We start from the raw sequence: 19423 nt of genomic DNA on the forward strand, positions 1-19423 counted from the left end.
AAGAAAAGGTACAGGACTAAGTTCTCCTTATGAGTTCTCACTGTGAATCGAACATCTGACCTCCAGCCTAGTCTCTCTCTACATTAAGAGTTTGGAGAGATAGGGACCAAGATATAATGTCATGAAAAAAAAAGAAAGTGCCTTTTTTGTTGTTAAAATGAACGATGTTAAATTCTCTCTACTTCTAGGCCTGATCCTAAGATGAATGTTTGAACTCCTAATCTAAGACTAAGGAAAGTTTTCCTATTTTGGAAAAGAAGCCAAAATAGGCCCTAGGAGTAGAAAATTGTTGCCTCTGAGTAAAGATTGAAAATGCTGAAAATGAAGTACTACAATGATGCTGAAGGCAATACAGCCTGATCGTCATTAATATTACTAATTCTACCGAGACTTGGGTGAGCATTATACCACAAACCCAAAGGTATCTGCTTCAATTCCCAATCAGGATACATGCCTGAGTTGCAGGTCTGGTCTCCAGTTGGGGGGCATGCAAAAAGCAGTTGATCATGGCACATCAATGTTTTTCTCCCTCTCTTTCTCCCTCTCTTCTCCTCTATAAAAATAAATAAATAAAATCTTTTTAAAAATACCACTAATTCTTCTGTAGGAGGCAAAAAGATATAGGCAAATGCACATGATGGAATTCTCAGGTCACTAAGATACTGAGGGTTATTCCCTAAAGCACATAGGAACATGATGATTTTTTTCTCATCAAATTCTTGTGATTTTTACATACAGAACTATGTGTTGCTGTGGGGAAACAGTGTACAAATTGGCATAGTCGTATCTCTAGAAAAGCAGGTCTATGCAAACAGAGTTCTCATGTATGAACTACCTCCCACCAAGGCAATTATATCTTGACATATGTAGAGTAAAATACAACAGCTAACTGAATAGGGTGGTGGGCACTAGACAATACATCCTATGGGCCTGTGGGTAGGGCCAGAGAATCCCAGAGACTAGCTCCTGGCTTAGAAGAGTCGTCGTTACTTCCAAGAGTATTACCATTTGGAACGAGCACCTCTGGCACCTTTGGCACCTTAGGGGAATTGCAAAGCCAGAAAGGAGGAAGAATTAATATAGACACTACGTTCTGATGAATGGATGACAAAAAAGAAGGCCATAGCTGACCCTGAAGCCTCTAGGAACTGTACTTTCCCAACCTCACCACCACATGCAGCCCCAGAAAAGCCTGGAATCTATATGATGACAGCCTTATCTTCTTATATTTGAACCATAAGCGTCTCCTAACCCATTTCCCTATTTGAAGTTCTTTTTCTTCCTTTCTTTCTTTTTTTAATTGAGTTTAGAGACAGAGGAAGGGAGAGAGAAAAATAGAAGCATTGATGTGAGAAACTAATCACCTGTACATGTCCCGATCAGGGATCCAACCCTCAACTTAGGTATGTGCCCTGACCAGGAATCGAACCCACAACTTTGGTGTGTGAGACAACACTCCAACTAACTGAGTCACCTGGCTAGGGCTTGAATTTCTTACCAAGGACAGAATAGTAGAACCTTTTTCCTACCAAGCATTCATTCACTATATCCAATGAAAATCATTCAGAGAACCAACCTTACTCCATTTTCAGACCATGTGGCCAAGCACATATCCCAGATCTAAGTCAATCAGGACATAACATTTCCTAAGTTATAATGATTGTTTTGGGGCTGGGCACACAACCCTGACAGAGCCAAAAATGCACCAGGAGAATTTTCTTTCCGAGAAAGTTCTTTCCCACTAAAACTGGGTATGAGAAGATGTAATATCCAGAAATGCTGCAATCATGATGATGCCACGAAGGGTGAGCCAATCCAGAAATGTAATTTATTCACTCAATGAACAAAAATCTATTGAGTACCCACTATGGGCAAGAAAGTCTCCTAAGTGCAGAAGATACAGTAGTGAATAATATATATTCCTTGTCTTCATAGAACATTCTAGTACAGGATATACAATAACAGCAAAGATTTGTATAGCATTTACTATGTGCCAAGCACTGTTCCAGGCACTTTACACATATCAGTTATTTTAATAATAACAGCTCTGGCTGGTGTGGCTCAGTGGACTGAGCGTTGGCCTGCGAATCAGAGTGCGAATCAGAGGGTTGCTGGTACAATTCCCAGTCAGGGCACATGCCTGGATGGTGGGCCAGGTCCGCAGTGTGCTCGAGAAGCAACCACACATTGACGTTTCCCTCCCTTCTCCTCTCTAAAAATAAAATCTTGAATTAATAATAACAACTTTATCAGCATATTATTATTATCCCTATTTTAAAATATGAGGAAACTGAAGAAGAGAGGTTACTTGCCCCAGGTCACATAATAATGAAACTGAAAATCAAACTCAGGATTTCTAGCTCAATAATCTGTGTGCTCATTCACCGTATTATAAACTGCCTTGTCATAGGAGGAAAAAAGGATCCTATGAGAGAATTTAACCAGTCTTGCAAGGAACAGTCTATGGAAAGGCCTGGAATTAAAAGAGAATACCAGGTAATCGAGGGGCTAAAAAATTCAACTAAGCTGAAAAATATTCACTTGAATTGAGTGACAGAAGATGGGACTGGCAAAGTAAACTGGAGACATGTTAGACAGTTTGTACTCTATTCTCTGAGCAGTGAAGCAAAGGAGTGACTAGTCAGATTAGGGCCATGAGGAGGCTGGTAAGATCAAAGATCCTGAAGATCCCTGAGGAGTCTCTTACTTAAAGCATTCTAGGCACTAGGCACTTTACCCATATCAGATATGGGTAAATAGGATCATTGCTGTAAGGATAAGCCTCTCTGAGGAAGTGGCAAGTAAACCAAACTTGAATGAGGAGCAGAAGCTAAATCTAGAAGAACACTTGAGTCAGGAGTAACAGATGTAAAGACCCTGAGGCAGAAATAAGCTTTGTGTGGTGTATTTTTAAAAAGATTTTAGTTATTTATGTTTAGAAAGAGGGGGAGGAAGAGAAAGTGTGGTTGCCTCTTGCATGCCCCCAAACGGGGACCTGGCCTGCAACCCAGGCATGTGCCATGACTGGGAATGAATCAGTGATCCTTTGGTTTGCAGTCTGCCACTCAATCCACTGAGCCACACCAGCTGGGGCAAGCTTAGTACATTTAAGAGTTGGAAAGAAAGCCAATGTGGCTGAAGCCTTGGGAGTAGAAGTAAGCAAGGCTTTTAATGCATGCAAGGACTTTGGACTGATCCAGTTGGAAGAGGAAGCCATCGCAGAGTCTTAGGTTCAATTGCCTTCCAATTCTATCCCCTTAAATCTTTAGAATTTATCTGCTTCTCTCCACCATCTTGAGTGCACTATTTTAGTAAGATAAAAGTTGGAACAGGATTTGGAATCAGGAAAGGTTTTTTTTGCTTTTCAGATGGAAGCAATTAAGCATTTTTAAAAAATAAATGCTGATATAAGGAATACAGTACAGACAGAAATTGTCTACATAGAAATTTATGGAAAAAGGTTCCCAGCCCTGGCTGGTGTGGCTCAGAGGACTGAGTGCTGGCCTGTGAATCAAAGGGTCATGGGTTTGAGTCCCAGTCAAGGCGCATGCCTGGGTTGCGGGCCAGGTCCCCAGTAGGGGGCATGTGAGAGGCAACCACACATTGATGCTTCTCTCCTTCTCTTCCTCCTTTCCCCTCTCTAAAAATAAATAAATAAAATCTCTAAAAAAAATTATTAAAAAAAAAAGGTTCCCAAAGGTGCAAAATAATTAGCCTTAACATAAAAACATTTACTGAGAGCCTATGTTGTGTTAAGTCCTAGATTCAAATGAACATATATTTCATTTTACAGGTGAGAAAACTGACACCTGAAAAGTATAAATAACTTGTTCAAACTCACACAGCTAGTAAATGGCAAAATGAGATATGAACCCAGGTAATCTGTTTCATTTGATTAGCCTCTTCTAACCTCACACAATACAAAATTCCCCCACAATATCCTTTGAGGGAAAATTTCTGGGAAAGAAGAGAATTAACAAAGCACTTTGACTCATTTCCCCCAAGTTTTGTGTCATCCCTGGGATTCTTCTACAGTATTCTCTGTTGCCAGAACTGTAGTATTTAGTATGTGTTCCATAGCTAATTTTGTATTTATGTAATTAAACTCTTCATTCACTCTTTAACCTGTAATTTCCCTTCACTTTAATTCCAGTTGAAATGAGTTTCACCTTACTGTCCATGAAAGAAGATTCATATTTTCCTGATTGCTGACTGTCCTGTATTTAGTGGCATCTTGTTTGGGGGCGCATATGGATGCCCAAAGAACATTCAGAATATCATGTTCCAAAAAAGCTGTTCCTTCCACTAACAGAGCAGGCACCGTGAAAGCTGGAGCTTGGTGACATTTGCAAACCATCCCAGTATTTGGCTGCTCTGGCTCTGTCAATCCTGTGTCACTCAGCTTCTCTGGACACTCACCCTCCTTTCCTACAACAGCAGCCTGGCCAGCTGGTTCTCACCATCTTACAATACAACCCCCCCGCCCCCCGCAACGCTGCCCCCATCCTGTATCATCAGTTTTTCCCTCTACTGGGTCATTGCCATGAACAAACAAAGTCTCCCACCTTAAAAAAGAAAACTCTCTTAACCCCACTCTTCTGCTCTGCTCCCCTGGGAAGAGTTTTATATACAATTATACTCCGGCTATCCGTTTAGGCTTTTACCCAGACCACTCTATTGAACTGTTCCTGTCAGGTCACTTACATCACACACACACACACACACACACACACACACACACCCCACCCCCCCACCCCCCAGGATGCAACTGAAGAAAGAATTTTGTCCGTTTTGTTCATTGATAATCCCCGGCATCCTGACAGAGCCCGTAATAGTATATGCCTAATGAATACCCATCTCTCCAGTTCCCCGCAACAATTATCTCTCAATATCAAGAGTCAGACTGAGAGGCTTCAAAGGACAAAGAGGTCCTTAAGTCACAAATCGCCCAAGGTAAAAAAAAGTTCCTCAGGCCGCTAAGGCAGCCAGAGAGATCCTCGGTGACTAAACAGCTTTTTTGGAGAAAAAGGAGAGGGTCTTCTATCTCAGGGAGGAGATAGTAACCAAGGTTTACGGGCGGGAAATCCAGGTCGGGTGCTCATCGAGAACACCGGCCCACGGATCACTCCATACAGGAGACTCGCATAAAGTAAAAGTGCGGCCTGCCGGAGGCCGATGCCGACCGCTAGGGCTAATCCAGAGTGGGGCTGGAAGATGAGCTTGCAAGCCTGAGGCTGGAGAGGACGAAAGTGATCCCTACGGAGAGGAGTGAAACAGTGCCGGTGCCCACGCCCACCAATCCTTGGATACGCAGGTTTCTTTACATGGGGGGAGTCAGGCGTTAAAAGAACGTTTTCTGCCGCTTGGCCTCGTGGGAGACGTAGTCTTTCAGGGGGCTGGGCTACAAGGGCCTTTTACAAAACTTCGGCAGAAGAAAACACGATGTATATAGGATTCCAAAAGGATCATCTTGCCCACACTCTAAATACTCATTTTCCCCTTTTCTTGACCTCGGCCAGTCGGAAGAGTAATTCTTCCCGCACCCGCTTTCAAAGCCTCCTGTGTCTCCGCTCTCTGGGCCAGTCTAGCTCTCTCCGGCTCGCCCGCCTTTCTGCCGCTCCATCCAATCGTAGGTGAGTCCCTGGCCAGTCCCCGAAGTGCTTTGCGGCGGTCATGGCTTCCCCCGGCCAGCGCGGGGTTGCGCTCTTTCGAACAGCGTTAGAGTTTTGGCAGCTGGGCCCTTGCGCCGCGAGGACACGGGCCACGCAGTTTCCTTCGCTCTTGGGCTGTCAGCGGCGGCGCGTGTCCTGTGTCGCGGGCGCAGCTTTCTCTGGTCCCCTCCTGGCCTCGGCTTCTGGGCGTTATGGCCAGAACTCAGCCATGGACCGCTTGCTCGGAATCTCTCAGCCTGACAGTTCGTTGACTCCTCGCATCCCCTCCGTGTCCATTCACAAAGGTAACGGGGCCAAACAGATATGCCCGGGGCGGTCACAGTTTTTAATCACGGAAAGTTCCGTATCGGGGAAACCCCTCAGTCTAGGGATATTGTTTTTGGCCTGGTGTTCTGAAAACAATCTAAAGGCCACGAGAGAGGCGAGCAGTGAAGACTCATCTGGTCACAACCAGAGACGCTCACAAGCACGAGATTGAAGGACCACACGCCAGGCAGAGTTGTGGCTCTCTGACCCCATGTGGCAAGTAGATTCAATCCAGTAAATACCCCATGTACTTGGTAAGCGACTTAAATGGCACCCTCTATTCTGGTAGGGAGTAGTATAAGACTGGAGTCAGGCAGGGAGTCTGGACACATAAACTGATCATTGCAATGCAATGTCATAAGAAGCTAATACAAAAAGACTGAGAAAGCTGTCAGAGCCTTAATAAAACCCTTAGTAGGGTGAGACTGTCAGGGATGGAGGGATTCCTGGCTTTATCTTGTCTATCTGTACTTGCATGTCCATTACTGGGTACAACCACACAGTGCAGTTCCACATAGTAACTGAGTATTAAGTGCCAGGGATTGTTCACACAATTACCAATTGTCAAAAGAGTTTATAAGTAGGTACCATTAATATCATCTCTATTTTACATATGAGAAAACTAAGGAATTTAGAGAGGTTAGAGGACTTGATAAAGTTATACATAAACTAATTAATGAACAGACGAAGTCTCAAAACCAGGTCTTGGCTTCAGCCTATTACACTAATCTTGTATCCGTATTCCCTTTGTGTGTGGGTAGGACTGTGTACCTGACAGGATCTAAATTGTGCTCTTTCTCATTCCCCTCCTGCTCCCACATACAGATGAGCAGGATCTCCTCTTGGTCCATCACCCCGACATGCCTGAGAACTCCCGCGTCCTACGAGTGGTCCTCCTGGGTGCCCCAAATGCAGGGAAGTCAACACTCTCCAACCAGTTGCTGGGCCGAAAAGTATGCTGCATCCTTGACCGCCTACCCCGCTTCCCCCAACACACACCCTTTTCAGCTTTCCATGTATTGTCTTAGAAGGATCTGGGACCTCACTTGGGACTTCTTTGTTCCTGGCAGGTGTTTCCTGTCTCTAAGAAGGTGCATACCACTCGCTGCCAAGCTCTGGGAGTCATCACAGAGGAAGAGGCCCAGGTGGTGGGTACCTGTAACAGGACAGAGTGAAGCTTTAAAGAGCTTCCCTTAGTGTTAGACCTGAAGAAAATGATGTTTAAACTCACTTCTCTGAGGAAAGAGGATTTCCTCTTCTTTTAGGCCTGGATTAATTCTCTCTCTACCTTTCCCCTCTGGCATCTAGTCAGAAAGGTCTTATTTTGTCTTTACTGCTTCCTAATCTCCCACATATTTACAGTCATCCTCCTCCCCCTGGATCCCATCTAGAATTTAAACAAAGCTAGAGGGTAAAAATCTAGTCAGCTTGGCCAAGAAGTTGAGGGGTGCGGGAGATGGGGGAAGCAGGCTCCTGTCATCAAGGGTAGCCTTTGCTCCCAGTTATATATAATCTTTCCTCCTGGGACATGGGGGTCTGGGTCTCTCTTTCCTGATTTTAGATTCTACTTGACACACCTGGCCTGATCAGCCCTGTTAAACAGAAAAGGTAATAATTATGGAAACAAGGGTTATTGGGGCAAAGGTGTTGAAGAGGGGAGAAGGGGTGGGGAGATTCCATCGTAGGGTCTAGAAAACCCCCTTTTCATACCATGTCCCTTACCAAGAATACATGAGTAATAAGGCCCTCCCTGAACTATGTATATCTGTTCCTCAGGCACCATCTGGAGCTCTCTTTGTTGGAAGATCCATGGAAGAGCATGGAATCTGCTGATCTGGGTTAGGTTCAAGATGGGAATCTGAAGGCCAGTGTACTCTGCCATGGCCTCTTTTTCCTGATAGTTTCGGAGGTGGGGGTGGGCCAGAGCCCATACCATTAGAGGTTCTTGGGGAGTTTGGGAAAAGAGTGATCATATCTTTGTCCTTCTCCCCACCCTGCCAACTTGCAGTTTTGGTTCTTGTGGATGTCTCTGATAAGTGGACTCGGAACCAGCTCAGCCCCCAAGTGCTCCAGTGCTTGACTCGGTTTTCCCAAGTCCCCAGCATCCTCGTCATGAACAAGGTGAGCACCACCTACCCAAGGAAGGGGTCTACTTTCCTTCAAGGCCCCCATCTCGTTGACCACACATCTGCCTATCCCCCATGCCCAGGTAGATTGCCTAAAGCAGAAGTCAGTGCTCCTGGAGCTCACAGCAGCCCTCACTGAAGGTGTGGTCAATGGCAAGAAGCTCAAGATAAGGCCAGCCTTCCGCTCGGGGCCAAGCATCCATTGCCCCAGCCCAGCAGCTAAGGGCCTGGACACACAGTCTGTTGGAGGTTCTAAGAGGATTGGCTGGCCCCACTTCCAGGAGATCTTCATGTTGTCAGCCCTAAGCCAGAAGGATGTGAAAACACTAAAGGTCAGTCAGCCTTGACTGGCCTTTGGCTTCTACTATGGGAAGACAAGCCTCAGAGTTCCTCCTGGGAGTGAGAGTAAGTAGGAAAGTCCTGATTGGGACTGAGATGCTCACCTATTCCCTGTGTGCCCACAGCAGTACCTCCTGGCACAGGCCCGGCCCGGGCCCTGGGAGTTTCATAGTGAAGTCCTCACTAGCCAGACACCTGAGGAGATCTGCACCAACATCATCCGAGAGAAACTCCTAGAGCACCTGCCCCAGGAGGTGCCATACAATGTGCAGCAGGTACAGGCCCAGTGAAAGGATCTGGGGGCTCTCCACCAGGGACACACCCAAAGCAGGACAGCTGGGTCCCAGAGAGGTAAGGGTATGGACCTGCCTGACTAATCATGTTTCCTTGTGCAGAAAACAGTTGTGTGGGAGGAAGGGCCAAGTGGGGAGCTGGTGATTGTACAGAAGCTTCTGGTGCCCAAAGAATCTCATGTGGTAAGCAGGGCTAAGCTTTGGAGGAGGGACTAAGGCTCCATTAGGCAGGGGTTACCCCCCCACTACTGCTTGGGACCCCTGAGAGCAGACTCACAGTCCCTCTCTTTTATCCTGCCCTCAGAGGATCCTGATTGGTCCGAAGGGGCACCTGATCTCCCAGATCGCAGAGGAAGTAGGCCAAGACCTCATGAACATCTTTCTCTGCGAGGTTCGGCTGTGCCTCTCTGTGAAGCTCCTCGACTGACCGCCCTTTGCTGCACCTGCCAAGACGTCCCAGCCCAAGCTTCTGACAGAAGCCACTGACCAGAATTGCCCCTGCCTAAGGCCTGCAGGGGCTGGTGAGGGGCATGGATACTGACTGACGACTCACTCTGGCTGGCCTAGCTGGCCTAGTCTGCACAGCCCCTGCCTAGCTATGTCTTGTGTTGGAGGAAGGAACCTACCTTAGCTCAGTCCCCAGGTAATTCCACTCACTGGGGCCACAGTTTATCTTCGGTCTGGACGTTGGCCCTTTGGTGGGGTCAGTGCCACCATGCTTCCTTCTGGCATTGGGACCCAGGTTTCTTCCTGAGTTGCCAGTTGTTAGCAGAAAGGAATTATTTTTTGCTCTCCCCTCAGATCCTCCACCTTGAAACCATGTAAGGACCCATGTGTCCTGAGTGAGACAGTGCCTACCAGCTGCTACTCAACTCCTTGATCCCTCCACGCCCTCCATCATTCCCCTCGTTCTTGGATGCTAATAAATTAAAAGACAAGCATTCTGGTTCTGACCTTTATTTTTTTAGAACAGGAAAGAGAAAACTTACCAATTTCCTCACCCCCACCCTATTGTCTGAACTGGAGTCTCCCTCCCTTCCAGTAGTCTGCTCCAGGGTCCTGAGGTCTCTTCTTGGCACGTTTTCTGGGTGCAGCAAGAGAACCGTTACCATTACTAAACTCAGTAATGGTAACGGTTTCCTAGCCATTCCCAAGTGCCCTGTCAGCAGGCTGTGATATGCATGGTGGCCTTGTGGCATCCTGCCCTCCTCATCAGGCTCCAGAGCTGGGGGTACCCGGACTAGTACATCATCTATACTGTAGTGTCTCATTGCAAACTTACAGTATATGATGATATCCCAGCCAGGGCCCTGCAGGGGGCACAAGGAGCATGGCTTGGAGAGCACTGTGGCAGGGAAAGCCAGGGTCTGGGGGCAGAGCAGAACAGGTCAGGGCTGAACGCACAGCACTCCTCGGTCCTTGCTCCACAGCTCTCAGGTCAGCATCTTTTATTTACTTTTAGAGAGGAGGGGAGGGAGGGAGAAAGAAACATTGATGTGCAAGAGAAACATCTTGCATCTTGTGCGCCCCCAACCAGGGACCTGGCTGTGCCCTGACCAGGAATGGAAAGGGTGACCTTTAGGTTGTAGGAGGATGCCCAACCCACTGAGCCACACCAGTCAGGGCAGCATCTTGCTTCTGAGTCAAGGGCTTCCCAAGTGGGTTAGCGGAAGAGCGCTGGCCCAGAGAGCTCTGCAAAGTAAGGATCTATTGAAATCAGCCTCCAGGGTGCAGACTGGTACGGTCCGTGGCCAGATAGGAACCAGGCTGCACAGTAGGAGGTGAGCTTGAATGTAATGTACTGGAATCATCCCCAAAACATCCCCCTACACCCAATCCCTGAAAAAATTGTCTTCCACAAAACCAGTCCCTGGTGCCAAAAAAGTTAAGGACCACTGACCTTAGGGACCCAGCACCAGAATTAAGCCAGAGATCATGTAAGGAGACACAAGGTTGCCTCTGGTCAGACCAACAGACCCAAAGGAGGGGCACTTACCTGGAGTCCAAACTGCAGACTGGGGAGGTAGAGAAGCCCTGTCCTGGCCTCTCCACGGAAGGTGCCAGCTTTTTAATCCACTGGCCCCTCCCATGGGTGGGGCACTTTCCTGAGTCAGGCCCTGAATCTTAACCCTTTCCCTGCTGGATACCTTGAAAGTAGGGTCACTGGCCACTCTCCCTTTTAGGCCGTCTCTCATATACCCTTACAGACCTTGCTAAGCCTAGAATCCACTCTTCACTCTCATCCCCATGAAGCTGGTCATATATCTGCTAGGCCAGGGAGGAAAAAGCCTTGCCCCTTCGCTTCAGGGCTTAATTGTAGGTCATCCCTGGTCAGAGGGTGGGTTGGTTTTTTGTTTTGTTTTTGTTTTGATTTTTTGGTGGTGGTGGGACTGTTTGTTAAATCTCTATAAGGCAGGAGATTCCTTCCAACTGGATCTCTGGATTCCTGGGGCAAGCTCTGGCCTAAATTTCAGCCTCCAGTCCCCTGCCTGCATTTATGCTGAGCCCAAGGAGGCCAGCCCTAGGGAGGTGGACCCCCTTGACCACCTGTGCCGTGACAAGGTTCTCTTTGTGAGAGTGTGTCAGGGGGCAGGGTGGGGGCTAGGATTCCTTTGCTGGAAAATTTGAAGGGAGCTGAATGGCTAACTCTTGTGGAACCAGCATAAGAATGGGTGGGGTCACCCTGGCCTGGTAGTTCCGGTAGTTGTGGTAGGAGCACGGCCCCCATACCCAAAGTTTCAGGTTCGACCCCTGTCAGGGCACATACAGGAATCAACGAACGAATGCATAAATAAGTGGAACTGCGGCAGATCAACATTTCTCTTTCTCCCCTCCTCTTCCTCTCTCTCTAAAATTAATAAATAAAAATTTAAAATAAAAAGAATGGGTGAGGCCTGTTCTTCACAGATCAAGGCATTTAGCGTGAGAGGCTGGCAGTATTTTGTTCTCTGCCTCTGGGGAAAATGAGACTGAGACGCCTTGAGTAGAGACTCCTCAAAGCAGGGCTTCAATTATTTTACGCCCCCATTCAGGGAGGGGTAGCACATCTGCTTCTCTCTTCCTTCCCCTAACCTAGACAATCTGGTCTGTGTTTTAGGAGGCAGTTACGCCCCTCCTCTACAGTGGCAAATGAGGCCAGGATGGGGAGTGGGAGAGACCCAGCCTTCTTTTGGTTCCTTGGAGGTGTTCTATTTCCTGATGCAACAGAACGTTGGCACATGTTTTCTCATGTTTGGCATGATCTTCACACCTTTCTTATCCAGTTAGCTTCTATTCCCACTTCAGATCTCTAAGCGTCACCTTTTCAGGAAAGTCTTCCCTGGTTAATTAAGTCCTCCTATTATAGGTTCATTATTTGTATGATTATGCACATTAAGTAAATAATCTAATCATGAGGATCTGGTTTATTCAATGATGTTTCTCTACCACAGAGCAGTGACTAAATGTTCATGTCGAATGACTGACATGGAGCTGAACCCAATGTAATGTGGGGGAAGAGAGAGGCTTTGGCCTGGGAAGGCAGATGGACAAAAGTGTAGCTCTCTATGGCAACTCATTTTCTCTCTTGGACTGTCCTGTTCTCCTTTGTAAATAGCAATAATAACAATCCCTAGTTCAGAGTTGTGAGAGGTGGGCCAATAGCTGCTAGTAAAGCACTTAGCACAGTGCTAATGGCGGCCCACAGAAGGGGTTCCAGCAAGTTAATTCCTACTTCACTCCTTTCCCTTGTCTCACAGAAGGCCACAGACAAGACCTGTTGTGGAACATCTGAAAGCTCATGGAATATTCTTTTTTTTTATTTTTTTACATTGAAAGAGAGAGGAAGGGGAAGAGAGAGAAAGAGGGAAACATCAATTTGTTTTCCCACTTATTTATGCATTCACTGGATGATTCTTGTATGTGCCCTGATGAGAGATCAGTCTGGCAGTTTTGGAGTATTGGGATGTTGCTCTAACGAACTCAACTGCCCGGCCAGGACATAGAATATTCTTAAAAAAGCAACTTAAATCCATTGAGAGAGCCCAAGTTTAGAGGTAACAGGCCTTGAGTGACAGTCCCTACTCCGCCACACCTATCTCTGTGACTTCAGACCAAATGCCCTCAGCTTCAGTTTTCTCAGATATAAAATGGGAGCTATCCATATCCAACTCATGGTTTCCAGGATGATATGAGCAATTTTCAAGAGAAAAACGCATGCCCAAAATGATGTCACTCATGCTAAAAGCCCATGATTCTAACCTAGATTTATTGCCTGATCTAATTGCAGTTTCAGTCTTTCCCAGAAATGTAATAATCAAACAGTCTGGGATTTTCAGGTCAAGCATCGGGAAGGTAATGTCATGTGGGCCCTTCTAACCCTCATAGAAAGAAGTAGCAATCTGCATAATAAAAACCATTTTCATTCTCTCCCCCCCACCAAAAAAAAAATTTAAGGCCCCAAAAGAATCTCTCCTTTTGTTAATAATTCCTTTGCTCCACCCTGCTTCCTATAAAAACCTTTCATTTTCTATAACTCCTGGGAGCACCTTTCTAGTTGCTAAATGAGATTCATGAATCTCTTAAAGCCAATTAGACCTTCAAGTTTACTTGGTTGAATTTTGTTGTTTTTTAATGCCTTTTTTTCATTTTACTTATTGATTTGAGTGACAGAAACATCAATTTGTTGCTCCACTATATTTATGCATTCATTGGTTCATTCTTCACTGTGCCCTGATGGGGAATCGAGCCCACAACCTTGACATATTGACGACAACTCTGTAAACTGAGCTATCCAGCCAGTGCCTGAATTTTGTTTTTTAACAGGACTCATCTCAAACCCACATCAGAACCTACCACGTATAGAACCAGTGTCAGTAGCCTTCCCTCCTTTTCTCTGCCTCATGAGCTGCATGACTGGGGGCAAAGTGCCACTTCTCTGAGCTTTGGTGGTAATACATACCTCACCAAGTTGTAAGACTTATGTGAAAAATAAGCGTGAGAAACCTTTATAAACCAAGGTGCTCTAATCAAGTGAGGAATCATGATTATGTCTGCTCTGGCCTCCCTGTGGCCCCTCCTGCCAAGCCACCTCTACTCAGAGACCCCATAGATAGTTCAGGCTCCTTTACCAGAATAAAAGCTTCATGAACCAAGGCCAAACTTTATGCCATTCACTGCCTAGGTTTCTGTTTAATCCTTAGGAGGCAAGTCTGAAGGTGAGCATGGGTAGAATCCAGGGGTTTGGAGGCAGAGAAGACCATTATCTCATCCAACCAGAGCCCTGTGGCTGTGGCCCCGGGCTGGGGTGCAGGGGGCTGTGCTCAGGGTGTGGGCTGGAGGAGAGTCTGCGCCTGGGTGGAGGGTCTGGGGCCCTGATAAGCAGACTTGTGACTATCAGGGTGGGGGCCCTCCTGCTTATCAGGAGCCAGCAGGGACCACAGTAGGGCCTGAGGACACTTCCCCGCCATCTCCTGGATGGTTGCTTTTTAACCCTGTGCCTCCTTAGAGCCCTAAGGGGGCTTAGGATGAGAGTCCTCCTTTGCTCCAAATCACAGGGAGACTCTGCCCCTTGCCTGGCCAGCATGGGGGTGGGGTCCTTGAGTTCAGTCTTATATTGCGACAGTTGTTACTTCAGGAGTGTCAAAGCTGGTGGACTGGTCTGGGACCTTATCCTTCTACGGTCTAATTTTAGTCCCTTCCAGTGCAGCTTTCAGCTCTTCACTCTTTTTTTTTTTTTTTTAAATCCTCACCCAAAGATATGTTTATTGATCTTAGAGAGAGAGGAACGGAGAGAGGAAAGAAACAGAGAAACATCAATGTGAGAGAGAAACATCTGTCAAACATCTATTGGTTGCTTCCCATACATGCCCCAACTGGGGATCGAACCTGCAATCCAGGCATGTGCCCTGACCAGAAATCAAACCCAAGACGTTTTGGGGGTAAGGGATAATGCTCTAAATAATTGAATCACCCTACCAGGGCTCAGCCCTTGACTCTTATTTAGACCTTCTGATGAAGTCCTTAAACCATATAGCAAGTGATGAAGTTAAAGAGTCCTTCAAAATCATGGAGTTCAAGTGCCTCATTTATATAGGAAAGCAAACTGGGGCCCAGAGGAGGGGAGAGAATCATTCAATGCCTTAGGGTTCCCTCCACCTCTCAGCATCAGAGAACTCGGGACCCCAAGAGGAACAGGAAGGCAGCAGCAGAAACCCACAGATCCACAGACACACACCTAACATCTAGAACACATTCTCAGCACACACACGATGCCCACAGAGACACACAACGCATAAGGATACACATTAAAAAAAACTCAACAAAATAGATTCAGCTATTATAATTATTTTTAATTTCCTCTTGATTAAGTAAAGTTACTTTTTTTTTAGTAAAATTACTCTTAATTTCCTCTTGGTTGCTTTGCTAAGTTTCATGAAGTTGGCAAAGATTTAAAAAAGGCTAAGTAAATAATATTCAATGTCTCATTCATTGCCCAGTCACCAGTAGAACTCATCCTGGAACTGAGGACTTCAAGCTCTAGGCGGTTCTCGCTGTCCTGTTTTGCTTTGGATACAAGGGACCTAAAGTGAGAGCTTGGTGTGGTTCTAGAAGCTTTAGAGTTGTGGAGAAAGAAGAGCTGGAAAGTTGTTCTAATCCTTTCTCTTCATGTGATAGATTGGAGCTTGAGATCCAGGGGGTTGTCAGAGATGACTGCTGGTGCTTGCTTTGTATCCCAGCCCGATTTCATCACGACCAGCCTATGAAGCTTCTCCTAACCCTTCCTCACACTTGCCCCTTATGTCCAGACTTTGGACCTGCTCTGTTTTCCTTATTACACTGTGAGAGTTCATCTGTTTCTTATTTGTTTCTAACTGCTCCAAGTGCAGGCACACTGTCTGATTTACTTTCTGTGGCCCCAGCACCCTTCATGGGCTTTATTTTGGGAGGTGCTCAGAGGATGCCTCACACTGAATAGATGCTGACCCTGCAGACAGGGCCTAATGTGTGCTCAAGTACTTCTACACTCTCTGTGCCTTTTGGCCCCATGAGCAAGTACATGTGTTAAGAAATGAACCCAAGTTTCGTGGGGTCCTTGGGGGCTTTGCCAATGTCTATCAGTCTCCAAAAGGTGGTTGCATGTGATTTTATAGATACTGAGGCTCCTGGAGGAAATGCGTGGCCTTGAATCACACAGGAAATTTTAAAAAGAGGTTAGTTGTACAGCTCTCCTCTCCAGACTCTCAACCACAGGCTCTGTGCACAAAGCTGCTGTGCATGAGGTTTTTTGTGTGTCTCTGTGGGGCCTTTTTGAGTTTCAGAGGCAATAGAATCAGACCTGAGTTTTGCCACTTACCAGGAATGTGATGTGATTCTGAACATATTGCTTATTTTATCTCTCTGAGTCTCAGCCTCCTCATCTCTCAAATGGGGATGACAATACTCACCTCTTAAAATCCTTGGGAAGAGTCAGTGAAAGTGTGGGAAGCTACTGCACAATGCAGGCATTCCATCTTTGCTTCCACTTCCTTAGGTCCTTCCACCTGTCTGACTCCTTTTATTTATTTTATTTTATTGATTGGTTGGTTGACTTTGAGAGTACATTTATTAAAGCTGGGGACAGCAAAACAAGGACGGGCTTAGGACAGAAGCAGCCACAGGAATGAACCCTTGGGGGGCTGCTTTGGCTCACTGCAGAGTCAGAGGAAAGGAGGCCTTGGCGACAGGGTCAGCGGGTTAGCCCAGGACAGGTTGCTGCCGCCCATTGCTTCCTAGCTGCAAGTCTCCTGGGGTCCCTTAGAATTTAGGAAATGTGTGTGTGGTGGGCGGGGGGGCGGGGGAAGAAAAGAGGAAAGGGAAAGGCACAGGGGTGCTCCCAGGAGTGAGAGCGTGCCTGTCTGACTCCTTTTAAAACCTCTTCCACATCCTGCTCTTGGCCACCTCCAACCAGGTAACAATCCTCTCTCTCTTCTCTGACCTCCTGAAGCTTTTGAGCCAGGCCCTCACATGGAGCACACAAGCCCTGGAATCACAGGCCACCTTTGGCTGGAACCAGAGCCTTGACCTTCATGGTTCATGGATTGTGCCTTTTATTGCTTTTCTTCTGGACAATCTACTTGGGACAGACAGTGCCAGAAGGAAAAAGCACAGCTTTGAGTTTGTCAGAGCCTGGGCTCCACCTCTACCTGCCAGGTGGGCCTAGGCCCTGTTCCCTGCCCTGCTCTCAGAGTCCTAACTTCCTTATCAGTAAAATGGGCTTTAAACGCTTTATTTTCATGATTATTGTGTAGATGAAATAAGATAGTAGAGGTTCATACACAGGGTCCAGCAAAAGTAACTTTTGCTTGAGTGTGTTTGGTAGGGTAATAATATGGGTGTAATAATTTATAGTTTTAATTTGAACATTTCACCTAAAATGTCATATGGTGTGCTTCAGTGTGATAGTGTCATGTTTCAGAATTACATGCTTATGATTTTGTAATAAAAGATTTTGTAATTAAAAAGGGACGTTATTTGTGCCAGACCCTGTATATAGGAACTCAGTAAATGCAGGCTTCTTCCCTTCTGGCTTTGCAGAGGGCTTTTCCTACTTGTCCTCCCCAGTGGGGCATGTATGCTTACTTGCATACATGTGCAGATGCCCATGATAGTGCATAGCTGCCTGGACACATACTGAGTCAGAAATAGAGACTTTCTAATCAACATCTTCCTAAGTCTTTTCATTAGCTTCCAGTTCTTGTTCTCTGGGTCAGTGGGAACCCCCAGGTCCAGACTTGGGTCATGACCTCCCCAGGCTCCAGGCACAGTGCTAAAGGTATCTGCTGGATGGGAAAGGATCCCAGGGAGCCTGGGTGTTTCCTCCTCAAATCCTTCCCGCCATCAGCCAGGCCCTTACCTCCCTCCCTCCCTGCCAGGACAACCTGTCTGCACCACAGCTGCTGTGGAAGAGATAGGCAGCCTGGATTATCAGGCCAGACAAGGCTCCTTGTGATAGTTCCCTGCCCCCACACCCTTTCAAGCCAAGGTACCAGAGCCTTTAACCCTCTCTGTTCTGGGCCCTGAGGGCTAGGGACTGGAAATAGCAGAAAAGGGAGGTAGGCCCATGTCCCCCATACCCAGTTCTGAAGGTTGGAGCATAAGAAAGCAGGTAGCAGCATTACTTGTGTCCTCCAGGAGCCCAGTCTGCATGCTGGGCCCTCTTATGCCCAATCCTAGGTCCATGACAGCCCAGAGTGAGGGGGGACAGCCTGGGCAGGCCTTTAAGGGTTTAGACAAAAGGCTCTATACCACCCAGTCCCCCTTCCTGATGTTCCCGGCTCTGGGGGTGGAGACTTGGATCTCTCCACTCTGAGTCCATTGGCTTTAGTGCAAATGCATCACCCCTCCCTCCACCCCCAAATTACTGCCCCTTTCTCCTCTCCAAGACTCTTTCAGCAAGGCCTCTGCCTGTTTTCTTGCTGACTGCCTTCCCCTGCCCCTCCGGTCATCTCTGCTTAGCCACTGTCCCTGACATTAAAGCTAACCAGGACTATCTCCTAGTTGGGCCCCACGCGGCCACCCAGGCCTCCGTTTCCTGAAGGTCAGCAGGAACTAAGTAAAAAGAGCAGGAGCCTCAGAGTCTGGGAGTCTGGCTTCCAGTCCTGGCTCAGACACTGTGTGACCTTGGGCAAGTTCCTTCACTTCCATGCTTCTCAGTTTCTTCATTTTATAAAATAGAGGGCAGGGCTTTTTTTCACAGGGTTGACTAAGAGATTAAATGAGTACAACACATATATCATTTTAGTAATCAGTTGGAAAATAAAATTTACATTTAAATAACTCCTGCAAGAGGGCTTTATAAGCTAGCTATCAAGCAAATAATATCAGCTAATACATGCTAAGTGCTCATGAAGTGCCATGCTTGATACTAACATGAACTCTGTCATTTAGTCATTATAATATCCCCAACTATACACAGCCCCAGGCTCAATCCTCGAACCCCTTCTCTTAACACTTGCATTTATTCCTTTGTTGATCTCATTTTGTCCCATGGCATTAAATACTGTCAATACACTGAGACTAATCCATATGTCTCTCCCTGTCTCCTAATTTGTAGAATGAATCTCCTACTTGCCAATTTCTCTAATAGGTACCTTAGACTTAACATGTCCAAAACTGAGGTCCTGAACCCACCTCAAATCTGCTCCTTCAACTGTTTTTCCCATGTGTATATAAAATAGCAACTTCATTCTTCCAGACAGGCCCAAAACCATGGAGGCAATTTATTTATTTATTTTAATTTTATTTTTCAATTATGGTTTACACTCAATGTTATTTTGTATTAGTTTCAGGTGTACCACATAGTGGTTAGGCAATCACATACTTTACAAAGCAGCCCCTCAATATTTCTAGTCTAAGTACCATACATAATTAATTTTATTATTATTGACTATATTCCCTATGCTGTAGTTTACATCCTCATGACTGTTTTATAAATACCAATACATACTTCTTAATTTATTCATCTTTTTCATCCAGTCCTCCAAACTCCTTCTCTGTATCTATGAATCTGTTTCAATTGTTTGTTCATTTATTTTGTTTTTTAGATTCCACATACAAATCATATGGTATCTGTCTTACTCTGACTTATTTTACTTAGCATAATATCCTCTAGGTCCATCCATGCTGTTGTAAATAGTGATTTCATTCTTTTTTATGGCCAAGTAATATT

The 19423-nt window shown here is 46.2% G+C and overlaps 1 protein-coding gene across 2 annotated transcripts; it reads left to right on the forward strand.

Moving 5' to 3' along the window:
* The first annotated feature begins 5648 nt into the window (after nucleotides 1–5648).
* ERAL1 (Era like 12S mitochondrial rRNA chaperone 1) lies at nucleotides 5649–9669 on the forward strand. Of its 2 annotated transcripts, none has more exons than XM_054573221.1 (10): nucleotides 5649–5956; nucleotides 6804–6931; nucleotides 7049–7126; nucleotides 7540–7586; nucleotides 7755–7816; nucleotides 7987–8099; nucleotides 8188–8436; nucleotides 8569–8718; nucleotides 8839–8919; nucleotides 9041–9669. In XM_054573221.1, the coding sequence occupies exons 1-10, from the start codon at nucleotides 5674–5676 to the stop codon at nucleotides 9161–9163; spliced, it is 1314 nt and encodes a 437-aa protein (XP_054429196.1). In that variant the 5' UTR covers nucleotides 5649–5673; the 3' UTR covers nucleotides 9164–9669. The 2 variants fall into 2 exon arrangements, with proteins under 2 accessions (XP_054429196.1, XP_054429197.1); XM_054573222.1 differs by having other exon boundaries at nucleotides 8572–8718.
* Nucleotides 9670–19423: the final 9754 nt, after the last annotated feature.

Source organism: Pteronotus mesoamericanus, unplaced genomic scaffold, assembly GCF_021234165.1.
Source record: "Pteronotus mesoamericanus isolate MK-2021 breed Mesoamerican mustached bat unplaced genomic scaffold, CSHL_Meso_final contig_246, whole genome shotgun sequence".
Lineage (NCBI taxonomy): Eukaryota > Metazoa > Chordata > Mammalia > Chiroptera > Mormoopidae > Pteronotus > Pteronotus mesoamericanus.

Bases quoted from the DNA above. Each gene is read 5' to 3' on its own strand.
- ERAL1 (XM_054573221.1), top strand. From the start codon at position 5,674: ATGGCTTCCCCCGGCCAGCGCGGGGTTGCGCTCTTTCGAACAGCGTTA. The intron at 6,932-7,048 runs GTATGCTGCATC...TGTTCCTGGCAG, and splicing joins ACCAGTTGCTGGGCCGAAAA to GTGTTTCCTGTCTCTAAGAA. The intron at 8,100-8,187 runs GTGAGCACCACC...CCCCATGCCCAG, and splicing joins GCATCCTCGTCATGAACAAG to GTAGATTGCCTAAAGCAGAA.